This window comes from Typopeltis vanoorti, chromosome 12 (genome assembly GCF_054136105.1).
Source record: "Typopeltis vanoorti isolate ZY-2024b chromosome 12, IOZ_Tvanoo_1.0, whole genome shotgun sequence".
NCBI lineage: Eukaryota > Metazoa > Arthropoda > Arachnida > Uropygi > Thelyphonidae > Typopeltis > Typopeltis vanoorti.
The window spans coordinates 111,411,831-111,431,392 of NC_143560.1; the positions used below are offsets into that span (position 1 = coordinate 111,411,831).

General features: G+C 35.1%; 1 protein-coding gene across 1 annotated transcript in view; it reads left to right on the forward strand.

Moving 5' to 3' along the window:
• shot (dystonin-like protein short stop) overlaps nucleotides 1-19,562 on the forward strand; it is a 1,304,552-nt gene that overhangs the window by 1,113,131 nt on the left and 171,859 nt on the right. The window contains exons 81-82 of the mRNA XM_090402172.1: nucleotides 3,633-3,821; nucleotides 8,633-8,820. Of these exons, the coding sequence (XP_090258298.1) occupies nucleotides 3,633-3,821; nucleotides 8,633-8,820 (377 nt within the window). The remainder of the gene's footprint in view (nucleotides 1-3,632; nucleotides 3,822-8,632; nucleotides 8,821-19,562) is intronic.

The window sequence follows — 19,562 nt, forward strand, 5'->3', positions numbered from 1 at the left end:
ACTTCCAGTAATACAAAAGCCCAGTTAATGGATAAAATTAAAACAGTTTTTGCGGCCCTTCCCAGGGAGACTGTAGCATTAGCTTGTTCGAGGTTCCGAAGCAGAATTGAAGCTGTGATCGATGCTAATGGTGGTTATTTTGAGTAAATCTTGTTGATAGTATTGTAATTAACTCTGCCTGTAATGTTTTTTTGTCAATTCATTAAATTTAATAGATACAAAGAAGATTTTCTTTTTCCTTACGAAACTGTCAAATTTATCCCGAACACCCTGTACATAGAAAATACATATATATACAAGCTTATTCTACAATCCTGGCATGGATTATATCAGGCGTGTTTCGTCTCGCAAATTTTACATGAGATAACATTCCTTCTAATGTTTAAACTTTGTCCCCCCCCCCAGAATTTTAGCTAGCATTCAAATTTAAACTTAACATAATAACATTAATTTCCTTCTTCCAATATAAACAGTCCAAAGCCTCGGTTTCCTATTCGGCTCGAGCCTAAGATGCCGCTTGTAGACAAAATGTCCAAAGGAAGACAGTTCTTTAAGCTTCTAAAAAGACAGCCAATATGGAAATTGGCTGTCTTTTTAGTGTTCAGTTTCTTATTCCTCTCTGGTTACCCTATCTTAGTACAAAAGGTTTCAGCTTACCGTTCTTGCTTTATCTGATTCGAGATCCGAGAATCTAGCCAAGAAGGTTAGATTCTCGGATCTCCTCACCGTATTTTCTTCAATGGCGTCTCCGCTATTCTTTTATTCTACTCGAAAAGAACACTCCTTCACTGACTTGTACACTGCCATTGGTTCACCAGCGGCCCTTTCTTCTGGAACTATGGTTGCATTTTAGCTGCAGCTATGATCCACGTGGCAAGTACAGCAAGGGGAAATTCTTGCTGCGCACGGCAGCAAGCTTTCACAGCTACTCAGCTCTCTGCTCAGGAAACCAGGAACAGACGAAAAAAGAGGGAGATTGAATTCCCCGCCGAAACCTATATACCACAAAAACAGCGCCCTCACTTGGTGGTGTCGTCATGCATACGGCAGCAGCCGATTGGTTACCGCAGCTCTGAACTGTCTTTGACATGGCCTAATACTTGTATCAACTTATATACATCTTTTTTAGCAATTTTACATGGATTTCCTATCTTAAATAATTTACAAACATTCTCTGTTCAAGTTATGGGCTTCTCTAACATTAGTTAACATCTACAAAACTGAATATATACATGTTCTAGATCATAAATAGGCACATTTTCCATCTGGGAAATCAGAAAAAGCATATGATGTTGCTTGGAGATTTGGAATAGTGAAAGACTTGCATAATCTTCAAAGTTCCATGTGGGAATTGCCATCACTTAACACTATAATCAAGACCATGAAGAGCCACAAGGTTCTGTTATAAGTGTCGCACTTTTTGCATTCAAAGTCAACTTCATAACAGAATAACTTCTTCCAACAGTAAGCAATGACCTATGTGTGGATGACTTCACTATTTTCTGTTATTCATGTAACATGAGGATCATAGAAACACATCTGCAGCAAGCCATTCATTATCTTTCCAAATTGGTGCTTGCAAATGGGTTTAGATTTTCACAGCAGAAAACACCTAGTCTGTACATCAAGTCAAATGAACCACATTTGTCATTTCGACATGAACAGTTGTCTCTCTTATATGCAATTAAAATAAAATACCTGCCACACCACCCAGTGTTGAAAACATGGGGTGGTCTGGCAGGTATTTTATTTTAATGGATATCTAATTTTGTGATATCTAATAAATAGATATCACAATATCTATTTATTAGATATTGTGACAGGCAACATACCCATACACTACTAAACACAGTTCCACCATGGCAGTCATATATATGCATGTTATTTTCCTTTGAGGAAGCTACCAAAATTTTCCACCCCCTCATGTTTTCTACCAGCATCTTTTTGAAGCTCACAGAATTGAATGCTCTGGTTTTGTGCCTGTCTATATGGATGGTTCAGTTGGGCTATATGCAATAGAGCTTGCCATAAAATACATCATATTGCATCACTACCAAAAATGCATAATATATTCATATTCACAAAGTTCACTTCAGGCAATAAGAACTCGAGAGCTTCAGAAACATCCAGTGTTCTCTTTGAAATCCAACACCACATACACTTCTGTTGGATTCAAAGTCATGTTGGGATTAAGGGAAATGAGGCTGCAGATACCTCAGCTATGTCAACAATAGTTCATTTTCAGTTACATTTTGATTTGTTCATAAATGATATAATTGATGGCTATGTGCTTGTCAGAGTTGACATTGAAATTTTTTGCTCTGAAGATGCTGGGCAGAAAACCAGCAAATATTAGTAAGTTCACTGAATTATATATTTTCGTCTTTTGTTGCTTATACTGTGAAGAACTTTATGAATAACCAACAACATCTAAGCCTTTCTATACATATAGCAGAAGACTGGATGCCCTACATATCTCTTGCAAACCAGTATTGCTACAGTGCCACTCAAGTCATTCAATATGCATAAAAGCATATATGATCCTATTCCAATGGACGAAGCAGATAACTTCACCAGAGAACTGTTCATCTTAGAAGACATCCATTTTATTCTACTGGAGTAGAGCCACTAAACTCGATGCTGACATACATTGGAGAATGTGGCACATTGTTCTCCCCACACCAACCTAACTACACAAAGTTAATCTGAGTTTGCAGCAGGAAATTCTCTCTTCTGTGATCGAACTGGAACGGTCTGGCATATTTAAATGGAGTTTCCTTTTAACAGCCACTTGGGGAAACTGCAGCCATCTCTATTCTGAAGAAGAATATTTCAACATTGTATACAGATACTCAAGAAACCATTCAATCTGCAACTCTCTTCATCACTCTCAAAGCAGTGATATAGAACTTTTATCTTCAGCACACAAGAACAGAAGTATAAGACCTTCACCACTGAGAGTGGTAGCTGACTTTCTGCTTACAGTCTTAAAAAAAAAAAAAAAAAAAAAAAAAGGTCAAAAGCCATCTTCTTCACGAGCATTATCATCATAGGGAGAACAACAACCCGAATTCTTCCAATAATGCTGAAATGAAAGCATCAACTCCTGGCTGATCAGGGTAACAGCAGGGAGTTATGAATAATAATTAAGTGATTGCTTTCTTCAATCATGTAATCATTATACATAACAATCAAGTGTGTGTAAAGTCTGTACCTGAATTCAGAGAAATCCTTGTAATTTAATGCCAGTGTTGATCTTCTGTACATAAGACTATTTTTAATTATATATATCAACAAAAAATATACAGCAGTATTTTTTTTTGTTGTGTTCCATAAATTGGCTTGTTAGATAGATGCTTTCTGATTTTCAAAAGATCACTGAAGAATAAAAATAAATTTAAAAAATGCAGAAAAAAATTAATAAAATATCCTTATTCTTTCCTCTGCACTAAGGTACTATAGGTTTACAAACTTTCTTGGGTGGGAGTCACACAAAAAAAATAGTAATAAAATAATGATTTTCCTTGATAATTTTCATATTTGACGTTAGTGAATAGCTGAATGTTTCACTTGCATGTTAACTTCGATTTTTAAATTTTATTTTGTTAATGAAATTTGCAAATTTTTTATAGGTGTCAATTTGGGCTAAGCAAAGAGAACAAAGACTACTTGATCACCTTAATTCATTACGAGATATTATGGATTTATTGGAAGAGTTACTTGCCTGGTTAATAGGTGCTGAAGCTAGTCTTACTGCTCTAGAAGCTGAACCACTGCCAGATGAGATACCCCCTCTCGAACAACTGATTAAGGATCACCAGGTATTCATGAATTGTTTTGAGATGTCGAAATATAAATTTATAAATAACACAATTTAAATAATAATAATAATAGAAGCAATGATATATATATATATATATATATATATATATATATATATATATAAAAATGAACATTCATCATCATATTGTAAATGCATTTAACTTCATCTAAGTTATATTTTCCTTTCCTCCATCTATCAAATCATACTTAGGAAGAAAAAAATTTCCAGACCAGATTATTCCAGTCTTTGCATCTTTACTAATTACAGATAAGTTCCACACTACTAGTTCATCATCATCAAATTCATGATATGTATTCTGAGAGGGTGTACAAGATATTATGATATTACTATAGAAAATTTTTTCATTGTTACATCCTATCAATAATTTTTCTCCAAATTAATCTTTTATCTGTGAGGATTCGATTATTGTTAGATCTTATTTCTAATTGTATCAATCTACCTATCACTGCAGTCTTGGTCTACCTTTGAGTCTTTATCCTGCCATACTAGCAACAAATACCTATTTTACTAATCTTTTCTCTCCCATTCCATTTAAGTAACAGTACCAGCTGAGATTAGCTCTGCTTACACATTCTTGAATGCTACGATTGCCATGTACCTTCTATCTATCCTTATATTTAAAATGATTCTGCCATTGATGCTATCTGTTCATGCCCTTAATCTTTCTCAAAATCTTCATATCTATTTTGTTTTATTTTTAACTCAGCAAAGTTATAATTGATTCAAATGTTGCTTTGCATACTACTAAGTTATTGTTTTGGCTAATTTCCCTCTTATTCCTTATAACTTTATTCAGTTGACTTTTTTCCACATCAGTATTGCTAATTCTGGCTATTTTCCATATTTAATTTGCCAATTTTGCTAAAAATGGTTTCTAAATAGATGAAATGTTTCATTTGTTCTGTTGTTCTCAATTCACAATGCAGCTGATGTTTTGTATGTTCTTACATATTTTCAGAATCTTTGTCTTTCTATTGCTGATTTTCATACCAAAGTTATTACAGCAGTGAGACAGTTCATTTAGGGAATCCTGCAAACATGTGCTGGATTTATTTAATAGTATAATGCCATCTACATAAAGTAAAGAGAGAGACTAAATATCTCCAATTTTGATATCATCAAGGAAATTTTATCATTATGGAGGAAATTTCCTTCATAATATAATTCACATAGATGATGAATAAAGGTGGAGATAATGTGCACCCTTTTTCCTGATTTAACATCAGGAAAAAGGGTGCACATCTTCCTGTACCTCCTTCAGTTCAAACTACTGGCTTTCAAATCAAATGACTGTGTATTGCTTAATATAATGTCCCATATACTAAAGTTTTGTGTATCTGGAAAAGGCATATGACAAGGTGCCCAGAGAAAAGCTATTCAAAACACTTAAAAACTTTAATATAGATCCTTGTTTGTGCCCTTGTTTAGTATAGATCCCATGATTTCTCAACTGTCTTAAAGTGAAAATCTGATATTAACAATCTGTTTGGTCTGAACCAGCTTGTTCTTTCATAAATTGTAAATTATTTCTGTAATATAAATAAAGTTAATTGAATTAAAAAAAAAAAAGATATTGTTAGTTTCCCCCCATTCTGATGTTTATCTACATCACTCTAATTGACATTGCCTACAATTCAAGATTATCCTTATATTTCGTGTTGAAAGCTATAGCTACTCCATCTTTTCCATGATTTTTTCTGCCTGAATGTAGTATCTTGTAATGACTAAAGGAAATTATATCATTATGAAGGAAATAAGGCTTCATTTCATTATCCAACATTATTTCAAAGCTGAATGTTTGTAGAAACTGTGAAAGTTTTGTAAGTTGACCTGAGGACTTACAAGAATGCAATCCTCAGCATCCCCGAGTTGCCTTAGCTTGCACTACTTAAAAGTCATGGGTTCTGCCCAAGCGTCCATATCCATATGTTCACCTTTTATTAGTGCATTTCATGAAGGTTTTACTGGCCATAGGAAATGAAGTCGAAATAAAGCCTTATGGCTCTTCCTTTAGTAATCACTTTTACGTACCGACTGAGAGTTCAGTTAGAAAAATACATTTCGATTTCTTTAGTATTGAACGAGAGTTTTTGCTAGCTTAAAGTTTCTGCCTAGTCTCTGAAGAGAATGAACCTGTTTGAAACAGCTATCAGGCCAGTGAAACCGTTATCAAATGCACTGATAAAAGGTGAACGTATAGACACTTGGGCAGCACCAACGTCTTTTAAGTAGTGCAAACTAAGGCAACTCAGGGATGATGAGGATTGTATTCTCATAAGCTCCAGTTCAACTTATGAAACTCGCATAGTTTCTACAACCATTCAGCTTTGAAATAATGTTGGATCTAGTATCCATTTTGCCTATGTAATAGTATCTTGTATTATTTAGAAGAATCTCATCTGCTTTTATCTTCTTTGTTTTGATTACATATACCATGTGAAGTGGTACTTCATTTCTTCAGCCAGTTCCATTATGTTCCATTACCTTTCCATTGACGATTCTTATTTTAATGGTGTTAACCTGGGATTCTGTTGATGTGGAGTTGGAGTTTTTTTAACCTTGTTTAACCAAGCAATGCCTCAGCCTATATGAAATTCTATCATGTTGAGCCATAATTTTATTATGGTTTAAGCCAGTAAGAATACAGTTTGGTTTGCTAAATCTCAGATTGCTAGCCCATCCTCACTCATTCATTATCCAGATATTTGTACTAATGCGATGCGCCACTAGAAATGAGGATTGGACATTATGTCAGAAGCTTCTTAACACCTTGACACCTCCACATTCATTAAAATGCTGTGTTGGTGGTCTTCTACCATTCATCTAGCTTTGATCCTTAAGCAGCTCCTACTACTGATTTTGAAATAAAAATATAAATACATTTAGATTGTCCACTAGAGAATTATCAGATTGCCTGTGTAGTCCTGTGAAAATGCCATTTACCATCATAACACTAGCCTGGCAGAAGATTGACTGTTATGGGTTCAGTTCTAGCTGCTAGCTAGAGGATCTGTACTATTTCCAGGGCCTTTTTTCCTTGGGAAGTGACTTTTTTTTTCAGTCACTTCCTAAGTTGTTTGATCTTTGGCAGAGTCTAATGGTTTTTAACCCTGCACCTCAAAAAAATTGTCCATAGAAATTGCACTATTTCAGAATTATTTAGTACGTCTTAAGATTTACATTATGGAACAGCAGTTGTCTTCCATACTTTATTCTCATACCCGATACCTATGAAATCATTGTAGCCTTGGACTCAGCTATCAATGATAGTGAAGAGCAGAGACTGGCTTCTCATCTGATCTTCCAGAAAAGTTAGTTATGTCCAAAAAAACTCTGTCCACTTTTGTTGGGAATAAAAAAAAAAAAAGATTAGGAATGCTATTTTTACTTTAGTAAATCTCTTACCAACATTTCAAATACGTTGGTAAGAGGATATCCTTCAGTATATGTACAATGGAAATTTTGTATCTTGTGGTAGGTGTGAATCCAAGATCTTTCTGGAAGTTGACTAAGGATGTTCAGGTATGATGTGAGATCCAGATTCTTCTCATAGTGTATGAGGAATGAATGAAATAAGATGACAGTGGGCTTGAAAACATTTAGTGAATGTTTTCAAGACCTTTGGGTTTTTGATGGAAGAAAAATTTATAGATCATTCCTGCAAGCTGCTTAAAGGTGTTGCTTACAATGGGGTGAAAGGTAAATGCTTTTTTCATGGTCGGAAGCAATGCATTGTCATAGTAATCTTGAGAAGCACCAATATTGGAGTTTAAGACAAGGTATGATTAGTAGCTAAAATGAGTATTCTGATTTCTAGCAGCTCAGAAATGATACTGATACTGTCTTTTGACCAATTTCTGGTTGGTCTGTGTTTTTATTTATTTATTTATTTTCAAAGATCTTATTACTGATCTTCTTTTACAAAATTTTTTTTCTCATCTTCTTTTGCATGTTAGGCTTGATGATCTGCCACAGACAAGTAACCTGGCTTCTTTGTAACATAATTAATGCTCTGATAGGATGGTTAATCCTATCTGCATAATATTGTGGCTGTCATTTGCATATGTTCTGGCTAGTTTGCCTGTTTTGTAGGCGAAAAAAACCACTCCAGCTCTATATGAGACCTGCTACCTCACCTTCATTTGAAAAGCCTCAATAAAGATTATTTTCATCCTAAATGGGATTGGAATCCCAGGTCTTTCCAGCCAAAGGGCATCATTGAAACTGACTGAGTTGTGGAAGCTCTCAAAGACTTTTCTTTTCATTTAAAAAAAAAATGTATTATTACTGTTATTATGTCATACTTCTAAGTCTGAGGATTCATCACAGGAGGTCACTCTCTACTGTTCCACATTATATGATTCACTTTCTATGCTGCATTACACTGTACAATCTACCATCTCCACTACACCATATTCTACCCACCACACAGTATTTTTTTCATCTATTAATTGCATATGTTCTCTAGATGATTTGTGGGATGATAAAACCTGTTCCTGGGCAAAAAAAAACCCTAACTCACCTACAGTTGAAAAACCTATATATGAAGATTCTTCTCATGATGAGAATCAAACTCAACTTCTTTGCATTGAGAGGATACATGTCTCATCGTTCTTCCTACTGTTGTTTGGAGTGATATTTTGATCTCTTTTTATTTGCTTTGCTTTCTTTTCACAGACACCGTTTTTTTTTTTTGTTTTTTGTTTTTTACCATTACAATTTTTTAAAATTACTTGCTTATTTTATTAAATATTGGATCAAGATATATGAATTTAAATTATGTTATAGGGCTTTATGGATGATATGACCAAACGTCAACCAGATGTTGAAAAGGTTACAAAAGCATTCCAAACAAAGCGACAAGTTGCAAGTCACCCACAGACTAAAGAAAAAGGAAGAGAAAGGCATGAATCAGCACATGACCGAAAATCAGGAAGAACTACTCCTGGATCTAGTAATAAATTAGCTGCACCTGTGTAAGTATATATTTTTGATATGTTTAATATGTTCTTCTTGCTGTGGTAAGTTTTACATGTCTAGTTCTGTTAGTGGGAATTTTTTTTTAAATATTTTAAAAATTATTTCTAAATTTTTCTTACTGCATAGTAATCTAGTGGCTTACAGAACTGGAGGGACTGCTCACTTTTTAGTGAGAACATTATAGCACAAAACTGGGGTCTGAGGATAGAACTGAGATCATCCATAAAGAGAGAGAGAGAGCGTTCTGTATTTAATTGTTAATACTAGCATGATAATAGATATGATAAACTTACTCTACATGTAAATTACCTAGATAAAAAAAAAACATCATTTAATAAAAAGAATTAATAACAGGCTGGCATTCACTGGAGGATACATTCCCCAGCAGTGAATACATGCTCAGAAAAAATTTAAAATTGTCAAGACTCATGCCACAATGCATGACATCTAATTCTAAGAATGCTCTCTGGCTAGAATTCCTTTGACTGGTGAGCTAAAAATGTATATCTCACCTTCTGTGGCATTATAAATACGATGGTGGTCTGAAAAATTCTCAGCCTCAAGCAAAGTGTTGTCTGTATCCCTTGAAATGGATAAAATCGAGTATCATGCAGTTATAAAATTCTTTGTAAAAGAAAGTTTAACTCCAAAAGAAATTCATTTGAAGTTCATAAAAGTTTATGGGCACTCTTCTTCTTTGTTTTTGACAATTAAGAAATGGGCTGCTGAGTTTAAACATAGCCGTACAAGCCTTGAAGATGATCCACATGAAGGATGTCCAAAAAGTGTAAGAACACCAGAAATCATTGATCAAGTGCACAAATGGTATTGGATGACCAGCGAGTCAAAGTGCATGAAATTGCTGAGACTATAGGCATTTGAAAAGAATGCGAAGGATATATTTTGCATGAAAAAGCTTTTTGCAAGATGGGTGCTGCGCTTGCTCACAGCAGAATTAAAAATGCACTTACATGAAAATCTCTGAACAGTGCCTGGAGCATTTTAACAAGAATAAAACTGATTTTGTGCATCGATTTATTATTATGGATGAGACTTGGATTCACCATTGCACACCAGAATCCAAGCAGCGGTCCAAACAGTGGAGAGAAGCCGATTGTTCAGCGCCAAAGAAGACAAAGTCGGTTCTATCAGCAGGAAAATTCATGCCATTAGTGTTTTGGGATGCTAAAGGCATTTTGTTTATCAATTATCTTGAAAAATGTAAAACAATAACCGGGGAATATTATTCCGATCTTTTAACCAGATTAGATGAAAAAATTTGTGAGTTTTTGCGTCTAATCCGGTTTGTAGAAGAAAAAATTCATCTTCTATCAGGACAAGCTCACAAAGGTGTTTTGGAAATGGGAAAATTAAGGAATCTGCACTATGAATTATTGGAACATCCACCCTATTTCCCAGATTTGGCTCTCTCTGACTTCTATCTCTTCCCAAAACTAAAACTATTCCTTGCTGGTCAGCATTTTTCTTCGAATCAAGAGGTGATTGCAGCTGTAGATGGGTATTTTGCAGATCTTACTGAGAACCCCTACATGGACAGGATAATGGTGCTGGAGCATTGCTGGAATAAATGTATTAGTCTTAAGGGAGATTATGTTTAAAAATAAAAATAATTTTGAAATTATAAATTAGTTTTTTCAGTGTAAGGCCGAGAACTTTTCAGACCACCCTCGTACATGGGGGGGATTGGGAAGATTGCAGCATCTCCCTGCAGAAACACAAAAGCCAACATAAATTTACTGGTTTACTATAGTTAAAATTCTAAAGTATATATAAGTCAATAATGTTAATGGTATAGAAGCATGGTGACGCGCGCACGTGTGTGTGTGTATTATTATCTAATGATAATTGTTAGCATATATATATGTGTGTGTAGCTTTACTGCTGAAAGATATTCAATGTTCGTTACACTCAATTGTTACTTTCCATACGAATTACAACATACCATGGATAATTATTAATCTATTTTCATGGTATTGATGACAACACAGAATGATAAGAAAATAATATTTATTAACTTATTTGCTGATATTTCACTGGTATTATATCCAGCATCTTCAGAACACAAAAACAGTTTGTCACAGTATGTAAAACAACAATTTGGTATAACAGTGGGACAAGTTTTAAAAAAAAAAAAAAAAAAATTGTAATAGACAACACATAGAACTAAAGTCCTAATTGGTGTCATCTATGTTGGAAAAAGAGGGAAAACAAGTATTACTCATCATCATCATCATCATCATCAAATTCCTGCCATGTACCCTCAAGGGGTGTACAGGATATGATAGTACTACATGAAAAAAATTACATCATTATTAATTTCCTATCTACAATTTTCCTCCAAATCAGTCTGTTACTTGTCAAGACTCCAACATTATCAGATCTTATATTTCTATCGTCTAAACCACTTTGTACCGTATCGATCCACCTATATCTTGGTCTTCCTCTGGGTCGTTTTGCTGCCAACCTGGCAGAGAACACTTGTTTTGCTAATCTTTCCTCACCCATTCTGTTTAAGTGACCATACCACCTGAGATTAGCTCTGCTAACGCATTCCTGGATGCTGACAATGTCAAGTTCTTTCCTAATATCCTCGTTTTTAATATGATATTGCCATTGATTCCATTTGTTCATGCCTATAATCTTCCTCAGGACTCTCATATCTGTGGTCTCTAGTCTTTGGTCAAGTGTTTTACTTCTGAGCCACCTCTCAGATCCATAAGTTAAAACTGGTTTGAACACTGTCTTGTATACAGCTAATTTAGTGTTCCGACTAATTTCTCTCTTATTCCATATGAATTTATTCAATTGACTTCCCACCATACCAGCTTTGCTGATTCTGTTGTCTATTTCTATATTTAATTTACCATCTTCAGTAAAAATCGTGCCTAAATAGCTGAAATGTTTTACTTGTTCCACAGGTTCTCCATTCACAACACAGTTGACATTTTCAATGATTCTGCCTATTTTCATTGTCTTTGTCTTTTTATTGCTGACCTTCATACCATATCTATTACAACAGCTATTCAATTTAGTCAGAGAATCTTGCAGACTTGTAGCAGATTTATTTAGAAGTATAACATCATCCGCATAAAGCAAAGAGCTGACATTAACATCTCTAATTTTGATATCATGCTTAATACCACTTTCCTTCATAATGTGATCCATATAGATAATGAATAACAGAGGGGATAATGTACATCCCTATCTCACACCAAATTTAACATTAAACCATCTTCCTGTACTTCATTCAATTCTAACTGCTGACTCACAACTCAAATAAAGACTAAGTATTGCTTGATATAATGCCCCATTGACACCATATAACTGCAGCGTATTGAATAGCTTCTCTCTTCGCACCTTGTCATATGCCTTTTCTAGATCGACAAAACTTAAATACAGATCTTTGTTATATTCCCATGCTTTCTCGACTATTTGTCGTAAAGTGAAGATCTTATCCTGACAGCCTCTATTTGGCATGAATCCAGCTTGTTCTTCACCAAGCTTTTCTTCCACAATTCTTCTCAACCGTTTCTCAAGTATACTTGCATAGATCTTGCCAGGAACACTCAGTAGGGAAATACCTCTGTAATTCTCACATTCAGTTTTATTTCCCTTTTTATATATGGGTACTATGAGAGCTCTACTCCAATCATCGGGAATTCGTCCCTCTGTCCAGGCTTTCTGAACTATGCAGTGCAGCCACTGTAAGACTCTTATACCACCATACTTCAGCATTTCTGGTCGAATATCATCTACTCCTGCTGCCTTTCCACATTTCAAGCCTTTGATGGCTTTTTCTACTTCTAGTATGGATATGCATTCCTGACTGCATGCCTGGTCAGTGTTTTTTACCACTGTGCTGTCATCACTGCTTGTTTCATTTAGCAGTTTTTCAAAGTAATTACACCATACTTCAAGGATATCTTTTTCTCCCGTTTTCATGTCACCTTTATCATCTCTAATTCCTTTTACAGCACTCTTTCCTCCATTCTTAAGCTTCTTCAACAACCTCCAGAATATTTTGCCACCTTCTTGATATTTATTTTCTATATTCTTGCCAAAGTCCTCCCATGACTTTTGTTTAGCTAGTTTTACACAGTGTTTAGCATTCTTGCATTTGTCTCTATATTCTCTAAGAGCTCAAGCTGACTTATTTGACAGGAACTTTTGGTATGCTTTCTTCTTTTCCTTCACTGCCTCTTTAACTTCCTGTGTCCACCAGGGAGTTCTGATTTTTTTTATCCTTACAGATAACCTCACCACATGCCTCTCTGGCAGAATCAATCAATGTTTTCTTCAGAGTTTGCCACTGAATCTCCAAGGTTTGATTCCTGTTCTCAAACTCTTTCATTTTTTCTTCAATAATCTTTGTGTATTTTAGCCTACAGTTCACATCTGAGAGCTGCTCAACTTTTATTCGCTTTAAAACTTTCTTACATGTTATTCTTTTCAATATGAAATTCAATTTTATCCTGCTCAAGACTAAATAGTGATCACTTCCAATTTCAAATCCTCTGTACACTCTGGTGTCCTGCACCAGGGAGAAAACATCACTATCAACAATAACATAGTCAATGAGACTTTTCTTATTCCTAGCCTCTTCTCTCCATGTGAATTTGTGCACATTTTTATGTTGGAACATGGTGTTAGTAATAACCAGTCCATGTCCTGAGCAGAAATCCAACAGATATTTGCCATTATTATTAGCTTTGCTCTTTTCTCCAAATTTTCCCAAAATATTTTTGTATGTCTCACAATCATTTCCTACTCTGCTATTTAGATCCCCAACAAGGACCAACTTTTCATTTTTCATTGTGTCAGTTGCTTTTTCTAAAGCCTCAAAAAATTCCTCCACTTCTACCTTAGTAGAACCTTCTGTGGGACCATAGGCACAAATAAGTCTCATTGTCCAGTTCCCCATTCTCATATTTGCCCACATTACTCTACTTGAGACTGACTGCCATTCAAGAAGATTAGCCTCGTATTTTGTGTTGAATACTATGGCTACTCCTTCTTTTCCTTGATTGTCATTGCCTGAATATAACATTTTGTATTTATTGCTCAGAAAGATCTCACCAGTTTTGGTCTTTTTTGTTTCAGTTACCCCTATTATGTCGATCTGGTTCTTATCTAATTCCTCAGCTAGCTCCATTTCTTTGCCATTCAGGCTTCTTATGTTGATAGTACCAATCTTTAACTCTGGTGATGTTGAGTTGGGGTTTATTTTCAGATTTGTTCCAGTAGCTGACTTTTCGCTGTTCGCCCTGGTTCCCTGGCAAAAACAACAGGGGGCCTTGTTTAACCAGGCGACGCCCCAGCCGGCATGAAATTTTGTCATGTTGTACCATCATTCTATATTTTGGTTTAACCAATAAGAATACAATTTGGTCGGCTAAATCCCAAATTGCTAGCCCATCCTCGTCTGTTCAGTATCCAAGTAGATACCCAACAGGGTGCACCACGAGAAGGTGAGGATTGGACATTAGGTCAGAAGCCCTGGTCGGTTCTTTGCATTCCTTTAAAGGCTATGTGGAGGTCTCCTCTCAGTTATACAGCTTTGACTGTTTCCTAGATTTTTGGTAAATTTATACAGTCATATTTGTTGTGGTTTGGAGTATGTTTTTAATCTGCTGTTGAATCCAAAAACAATCTCTCTGACTTATAATGACTTGCCATGACGATAGTACCGGATGTATTTTTTATGTTCACTAAGACAAATATGTCAATATTTCTTCCTGTCTGTCCATAGTAAATCTGGTCACAAGAACAGGGCACTTCATAAACTCCTGGATGTGATAAAGAGAGAGTGTCCTTAGGTGAATGGATGAAAGTTGCCAATTTGACATAAGGTATGAATATGGTGCATAGCTGATGTTAAGTACTCTAGATGTCTTTTCAGATGTTCCTTGAATGTATGGGATGGTAACATTTTCACTGTAGTCTTGTGTGGTGAGAATTGAGGTGGGGGGGGGGGTTCTGGGGAGCATTTAGTATTTTTTCTTTCCTATGAAGATTATAGCCATTGGCTAAGAAAATGTGAGTTCAACAGTAACAGCACTGTCATTGGAACAGATAGCTCTAGCTTTGTGAATTAGTGTTTTAGGATATCATACTGTTGAGCTGGATGATGATGTGACTGTTTGTGCAAATATCTCCTTGTATGTGTGGGTTTTCTATAAACTGAAAAAGATAAGCAACCATCTGGAAGCTATGTGATTAGTATATCCAGGGAAGACAGACAGTTATTAGTTTTCTCTTCCATTGTGAAGTGGATTTAGAATGTTGTCTACTTAAATGCACTTGAAAATTATTCATTGTATCTGGACCATGTGGCCATATAGCAACCATGTCATCAATATTTTATATATATATATATATATATATATATATATATATATATATATATATATATATATATATATATATATATATATATGTTTTGTTTTGGTTAGACAGATCACACTGTAAGCATTTTATAATCAGAATAGGATTATATCTGTTTCCTCCAGGCTGAGAAATCTGATCTTGCAGAACGTGGAGTTTATATTATAGTTTCATCATTATATCATGGAGGTTATAACATGGAATTAATCAAGGCAATGCAGAGAGCTTGCAAGATGATATAAATAGGCTGGCAGTATGGGCAAAAGATAATGGGTGTCAGTTTAATGTGAAGAAATACAAAGTTATGCATTTTGGGATAAATACATGGTGGCCATAAATTAACTTTCCCTTTTTGTATCTGTAGCTAAAAGTAATACATGGAATGAGACCACATTTTATATTGAGACTTTCGAAGGCATGGGGAGATGAATTCTGTGAAAAAAAGATTTAGTACCAAAAGTTGCCGGTTGGGGAAATTTTGGTGCTGGCAGAGCCAAAAGCAGTCAGATATTTGCAGTAAATGCAGATAAAAAGGATTATGCAACTTTTACTGTGCGTGCGTGATAGTGGCATCACCAATTCCACTTAAAATGGAATTGGGAATGTTCAGGCAGTTATTCGAATGACTGACGAATTGTGCTCGATATGCATCCTACCTTGCCATAGCGGCCCTTCGGAAATTACGAAGGCTTCATAACCTGCATACAGGTCCTATGTCAGCTGTAGCACTATTGTACACAAGAAAAGTCAGCACATTGAAAATCGTGTATGTGGTCCAGGAGACCCTGATTCTGATGCATAAAACATTATTTCCTGTGAGTTCAATCACTACATTAATTTCTGTGTCTCTTGCAAGTTGTTGTTTTAGTGTAATTATTTTATTCTTATTATTATTGTAACGCATCACATATTCAGCTGGAATGAGTGACGCGGCTGTCGCTTACACCGTTGAAATGTTATTATTCCATTTTATCTGCCTTTAATGTAATTATCTGCTTGCTTTCGGCTCTGCCAGTGCCAAAATTTCCCATATCGGTGACTTTTGGTACTAAATTTTTTTTTTTTTTTTTTTTTTTTTTTTTTTATTTTGCAGAAATCATCTCCCCATGCCTTCAAAAGTCTCGATATAAAATTTCGTCTCATTCAGTTTATTGGTTTTAGCTACAGATGCCTCCAAAGAGGGAAAGTTATTTTATGGCCAACCTGTAGATTACAAGCTGTGACCACATTGATAGAACTGTACTCCAGGAAATAGATGAAGCTAAAGATTTAGGAGTGGTGGCAGACACAGAGTTAAAGTTTAGAGGACATATTTTAAAGTTGTTAAGGTAGCTCATTAAGATTACTTGACTATTGAGGAACACACTAACAAGTAGAAATAAGAAAGTTGTTATTCCTCTTTATATGGCCTTAATACATCCACATCTCGATTACTGTGCTCAGGTATGGTCTCCTGGGTTTCTTGGGGGAAAGGAAGCAGTGGAGAAGATTCAGAGGTGAGTGACCAAGATGGTAAGTGATCTGTAGAAATGTTCCCTATGAGGATAGATTGAGGGCATGTGGATTGCAGAAGTTGGTTGATTGGAGAAAAAGAGGGGAAATTAAAGAAACATTGAAGTTACTTAAAGGTTTTTATAGGATTGATGCAGAAGATATGTTTTAGCACTCAGCTAGAAGGGACAGAACAAGAGGTGAGTAAAAGTGAGGTAAAAGGGACATGAGTACTTTTCACTTGGAGAGTTGTGATTGAATGGAATGCATTGCCTGAGTCAATTGTTAGTACTTTGTCTGTTAATGGGTTCAAGGAAAGGTATGATACACTGTGTGGATAACTTGGGTCTCCTGTGATGAGTTTTTGGACTCCATTAAGGTGGCTGTGCAATAATAATCATAATAATAAATTTGAGAGGTTCTTCAAAGAATAATAAGAAGCTCTTCACAATCAAACTAATATAAATCACAGTGGTGGTCTAAAAATTTCAGAATTCTAGGAAATAGTGACTTATTGAACTGTTGTTAATATGCAGATACTTAATATATGTGTAAGCAAATGCTTATGATACATATATAGATGAACATACTTATTCATAGCTTGGTTAGTTATTCATTATTATCATCATCAGTTTTTTTCTTATATATGCTTAATATATCCACTTTATACAGATCTGTTGATTGTATGTATGTGTATATATATATATATATATATATATATATATATATATATATATATATATATATATATATATACACACACACACAAAATAATTAATAATTTATTTTAGCAAAATTTTCTTTTTAAACTTTATACATAATTTTACATTTGCAAAACATGCATTTGCATTGCCAATGCAATTAATTGTAACCATTAGCAGTGGTTACTTCCTATGGTTTTCTAATAGTATCATGTGACTGGCAAATGAGCAGCAGAAAGAAAGTACTCTGTTGTGCCTATTTTCATTCCATTCTCACTTCACATCTTTGTCTGTTCTTTCTGTGTGTTTGCTCTGATGATGTAATGAGATACTCATCACGATATATGCGTTCTATATTAAATAATTTTTTATGTTTAAGTACCGTATTTGCCAGCATATAAGATGCATCCCCTTTTTTGTAAACATTTTTTTAGGAAAAAAACTTTATCATTGAATGTTCTAATGAATTTACAGTATTTCAAATATAAAGTAATAAGTAGGTCTACTTTCAACAAATACCTAATCTAACTAGGAAAGAGTACCCACCTTTTAATCTTCTTTGTCAAAACCCAGAAATTCATCTCCAGAGTTAAATAAGAAACACTTGAAGCCTCTTCTAAATCAGAATCTGAGTCCTCATACAACAAATTCTTCTCTGTACCATCCAGTGCATTACTAATGCCACACTTTTTAAATGATTTAACCACTGTCTCAGTTTTCACAGCATCCTATGAAGCTTTGACCCACTCACAAACACAAAATGCTAAGCCTCTTCCTACTTCCTGATGGCGTAACCTCAAAATCTGAAGACTGCATCCAGCAGTCTTCTGGATGCAGTGTTCCACTTCTCCTTCATAAATTCCTGAAATAGCTTATTAATACAGACATCTAAAGTTTGAAGAAGCTGACTAGCTAGACCTCCTGGAATTACAGCTGACTGAATTTTCAATTCCTTGAGTTTATTTTAAACATCTTCTGTTCTGTGAGAATGAAACTGCTCCCATAGTATCAGGGCAGGCTTCTTCAACAGTCAGCCAGAGCGCCTAGACCAAATGTTATCTATCCATAACTGGAATACTAGAATGTATTCCAGTAACTGGAATACATAATTAATGTAACTGGAATGCTCTCACACACCACAAGGAAGCAAGAAAGAAATCGCATAACTCAGAACAGAGAAAATTAAAATAGGTCTGAATATTTTTCAGACCTATTTTCAAAGAAAAAAAGTGCGTCTTATACGCTGACAAATACTGTAATTTATGTGTATAGTAATTTCGTGATGAATTACGTAGTAGTGACTATTCATGAAGTATTATTTTGAGAGTGGTGGGACAGCACTTGTGGGAAGAATAGTTTAGAAGGAGGGACTGATAGTGAATGAGAGCAGGCATGTGAGGAATTATGTAAATTCATTGTTAATAAGGCATTTGGACTTGACAACATATTACTGTTCATATCTTGGAGAAATGCTCCAGGAAGTTAACAGCACCTTTTGCATACTGATTTAACATGATGAGATTTGCAATAGAGCAGCCCCCCCCCCTCAAAAAAAAAGAAGTGGAAAGAGAGTAAAATTGTTCCGCTTCAGAAAAACATTGTTCAGAAATGGAATAATTTGTTGTTCAAAGGGGGAGAGATAAGACTAAGGATGCAAATTATAAGCACATTTATTCTGGTTATGTTGGTGAGGATTAGAGTCCAGAATTTATTAATTGTTTATTTAATATAATTTATATAAGATATTGTTATATATAATATATTTCATATTATTATTATTGTATGGGCACCTCCATGGAGTCTGAAGACTCATCACGGGCGACCCAAACTATCCACACAATCTCTCATACCTTTCCGTGAATCCATTAACAGACAAAGCACTCACAACTGATTCTGGCAGCCCATTCCACTTGTTCATAACTCTCCAAGCAAAAAATCTAGACCTCACACCTTTATTAAACTTCCAGGGATTATCTCTTGTTCTGGCCCCTCTAGCCAAGTGCTGATACATTTCCCCAGCATCAGTCCTATACAATCCTTTAAGCAACTTAAATTGTTCTATCATATCCCCTCTTTTTCTCTTATCAATCAAACTTCTGCAATCCACACACCCTCAATCTATCTTCATGGGGAACATTCCA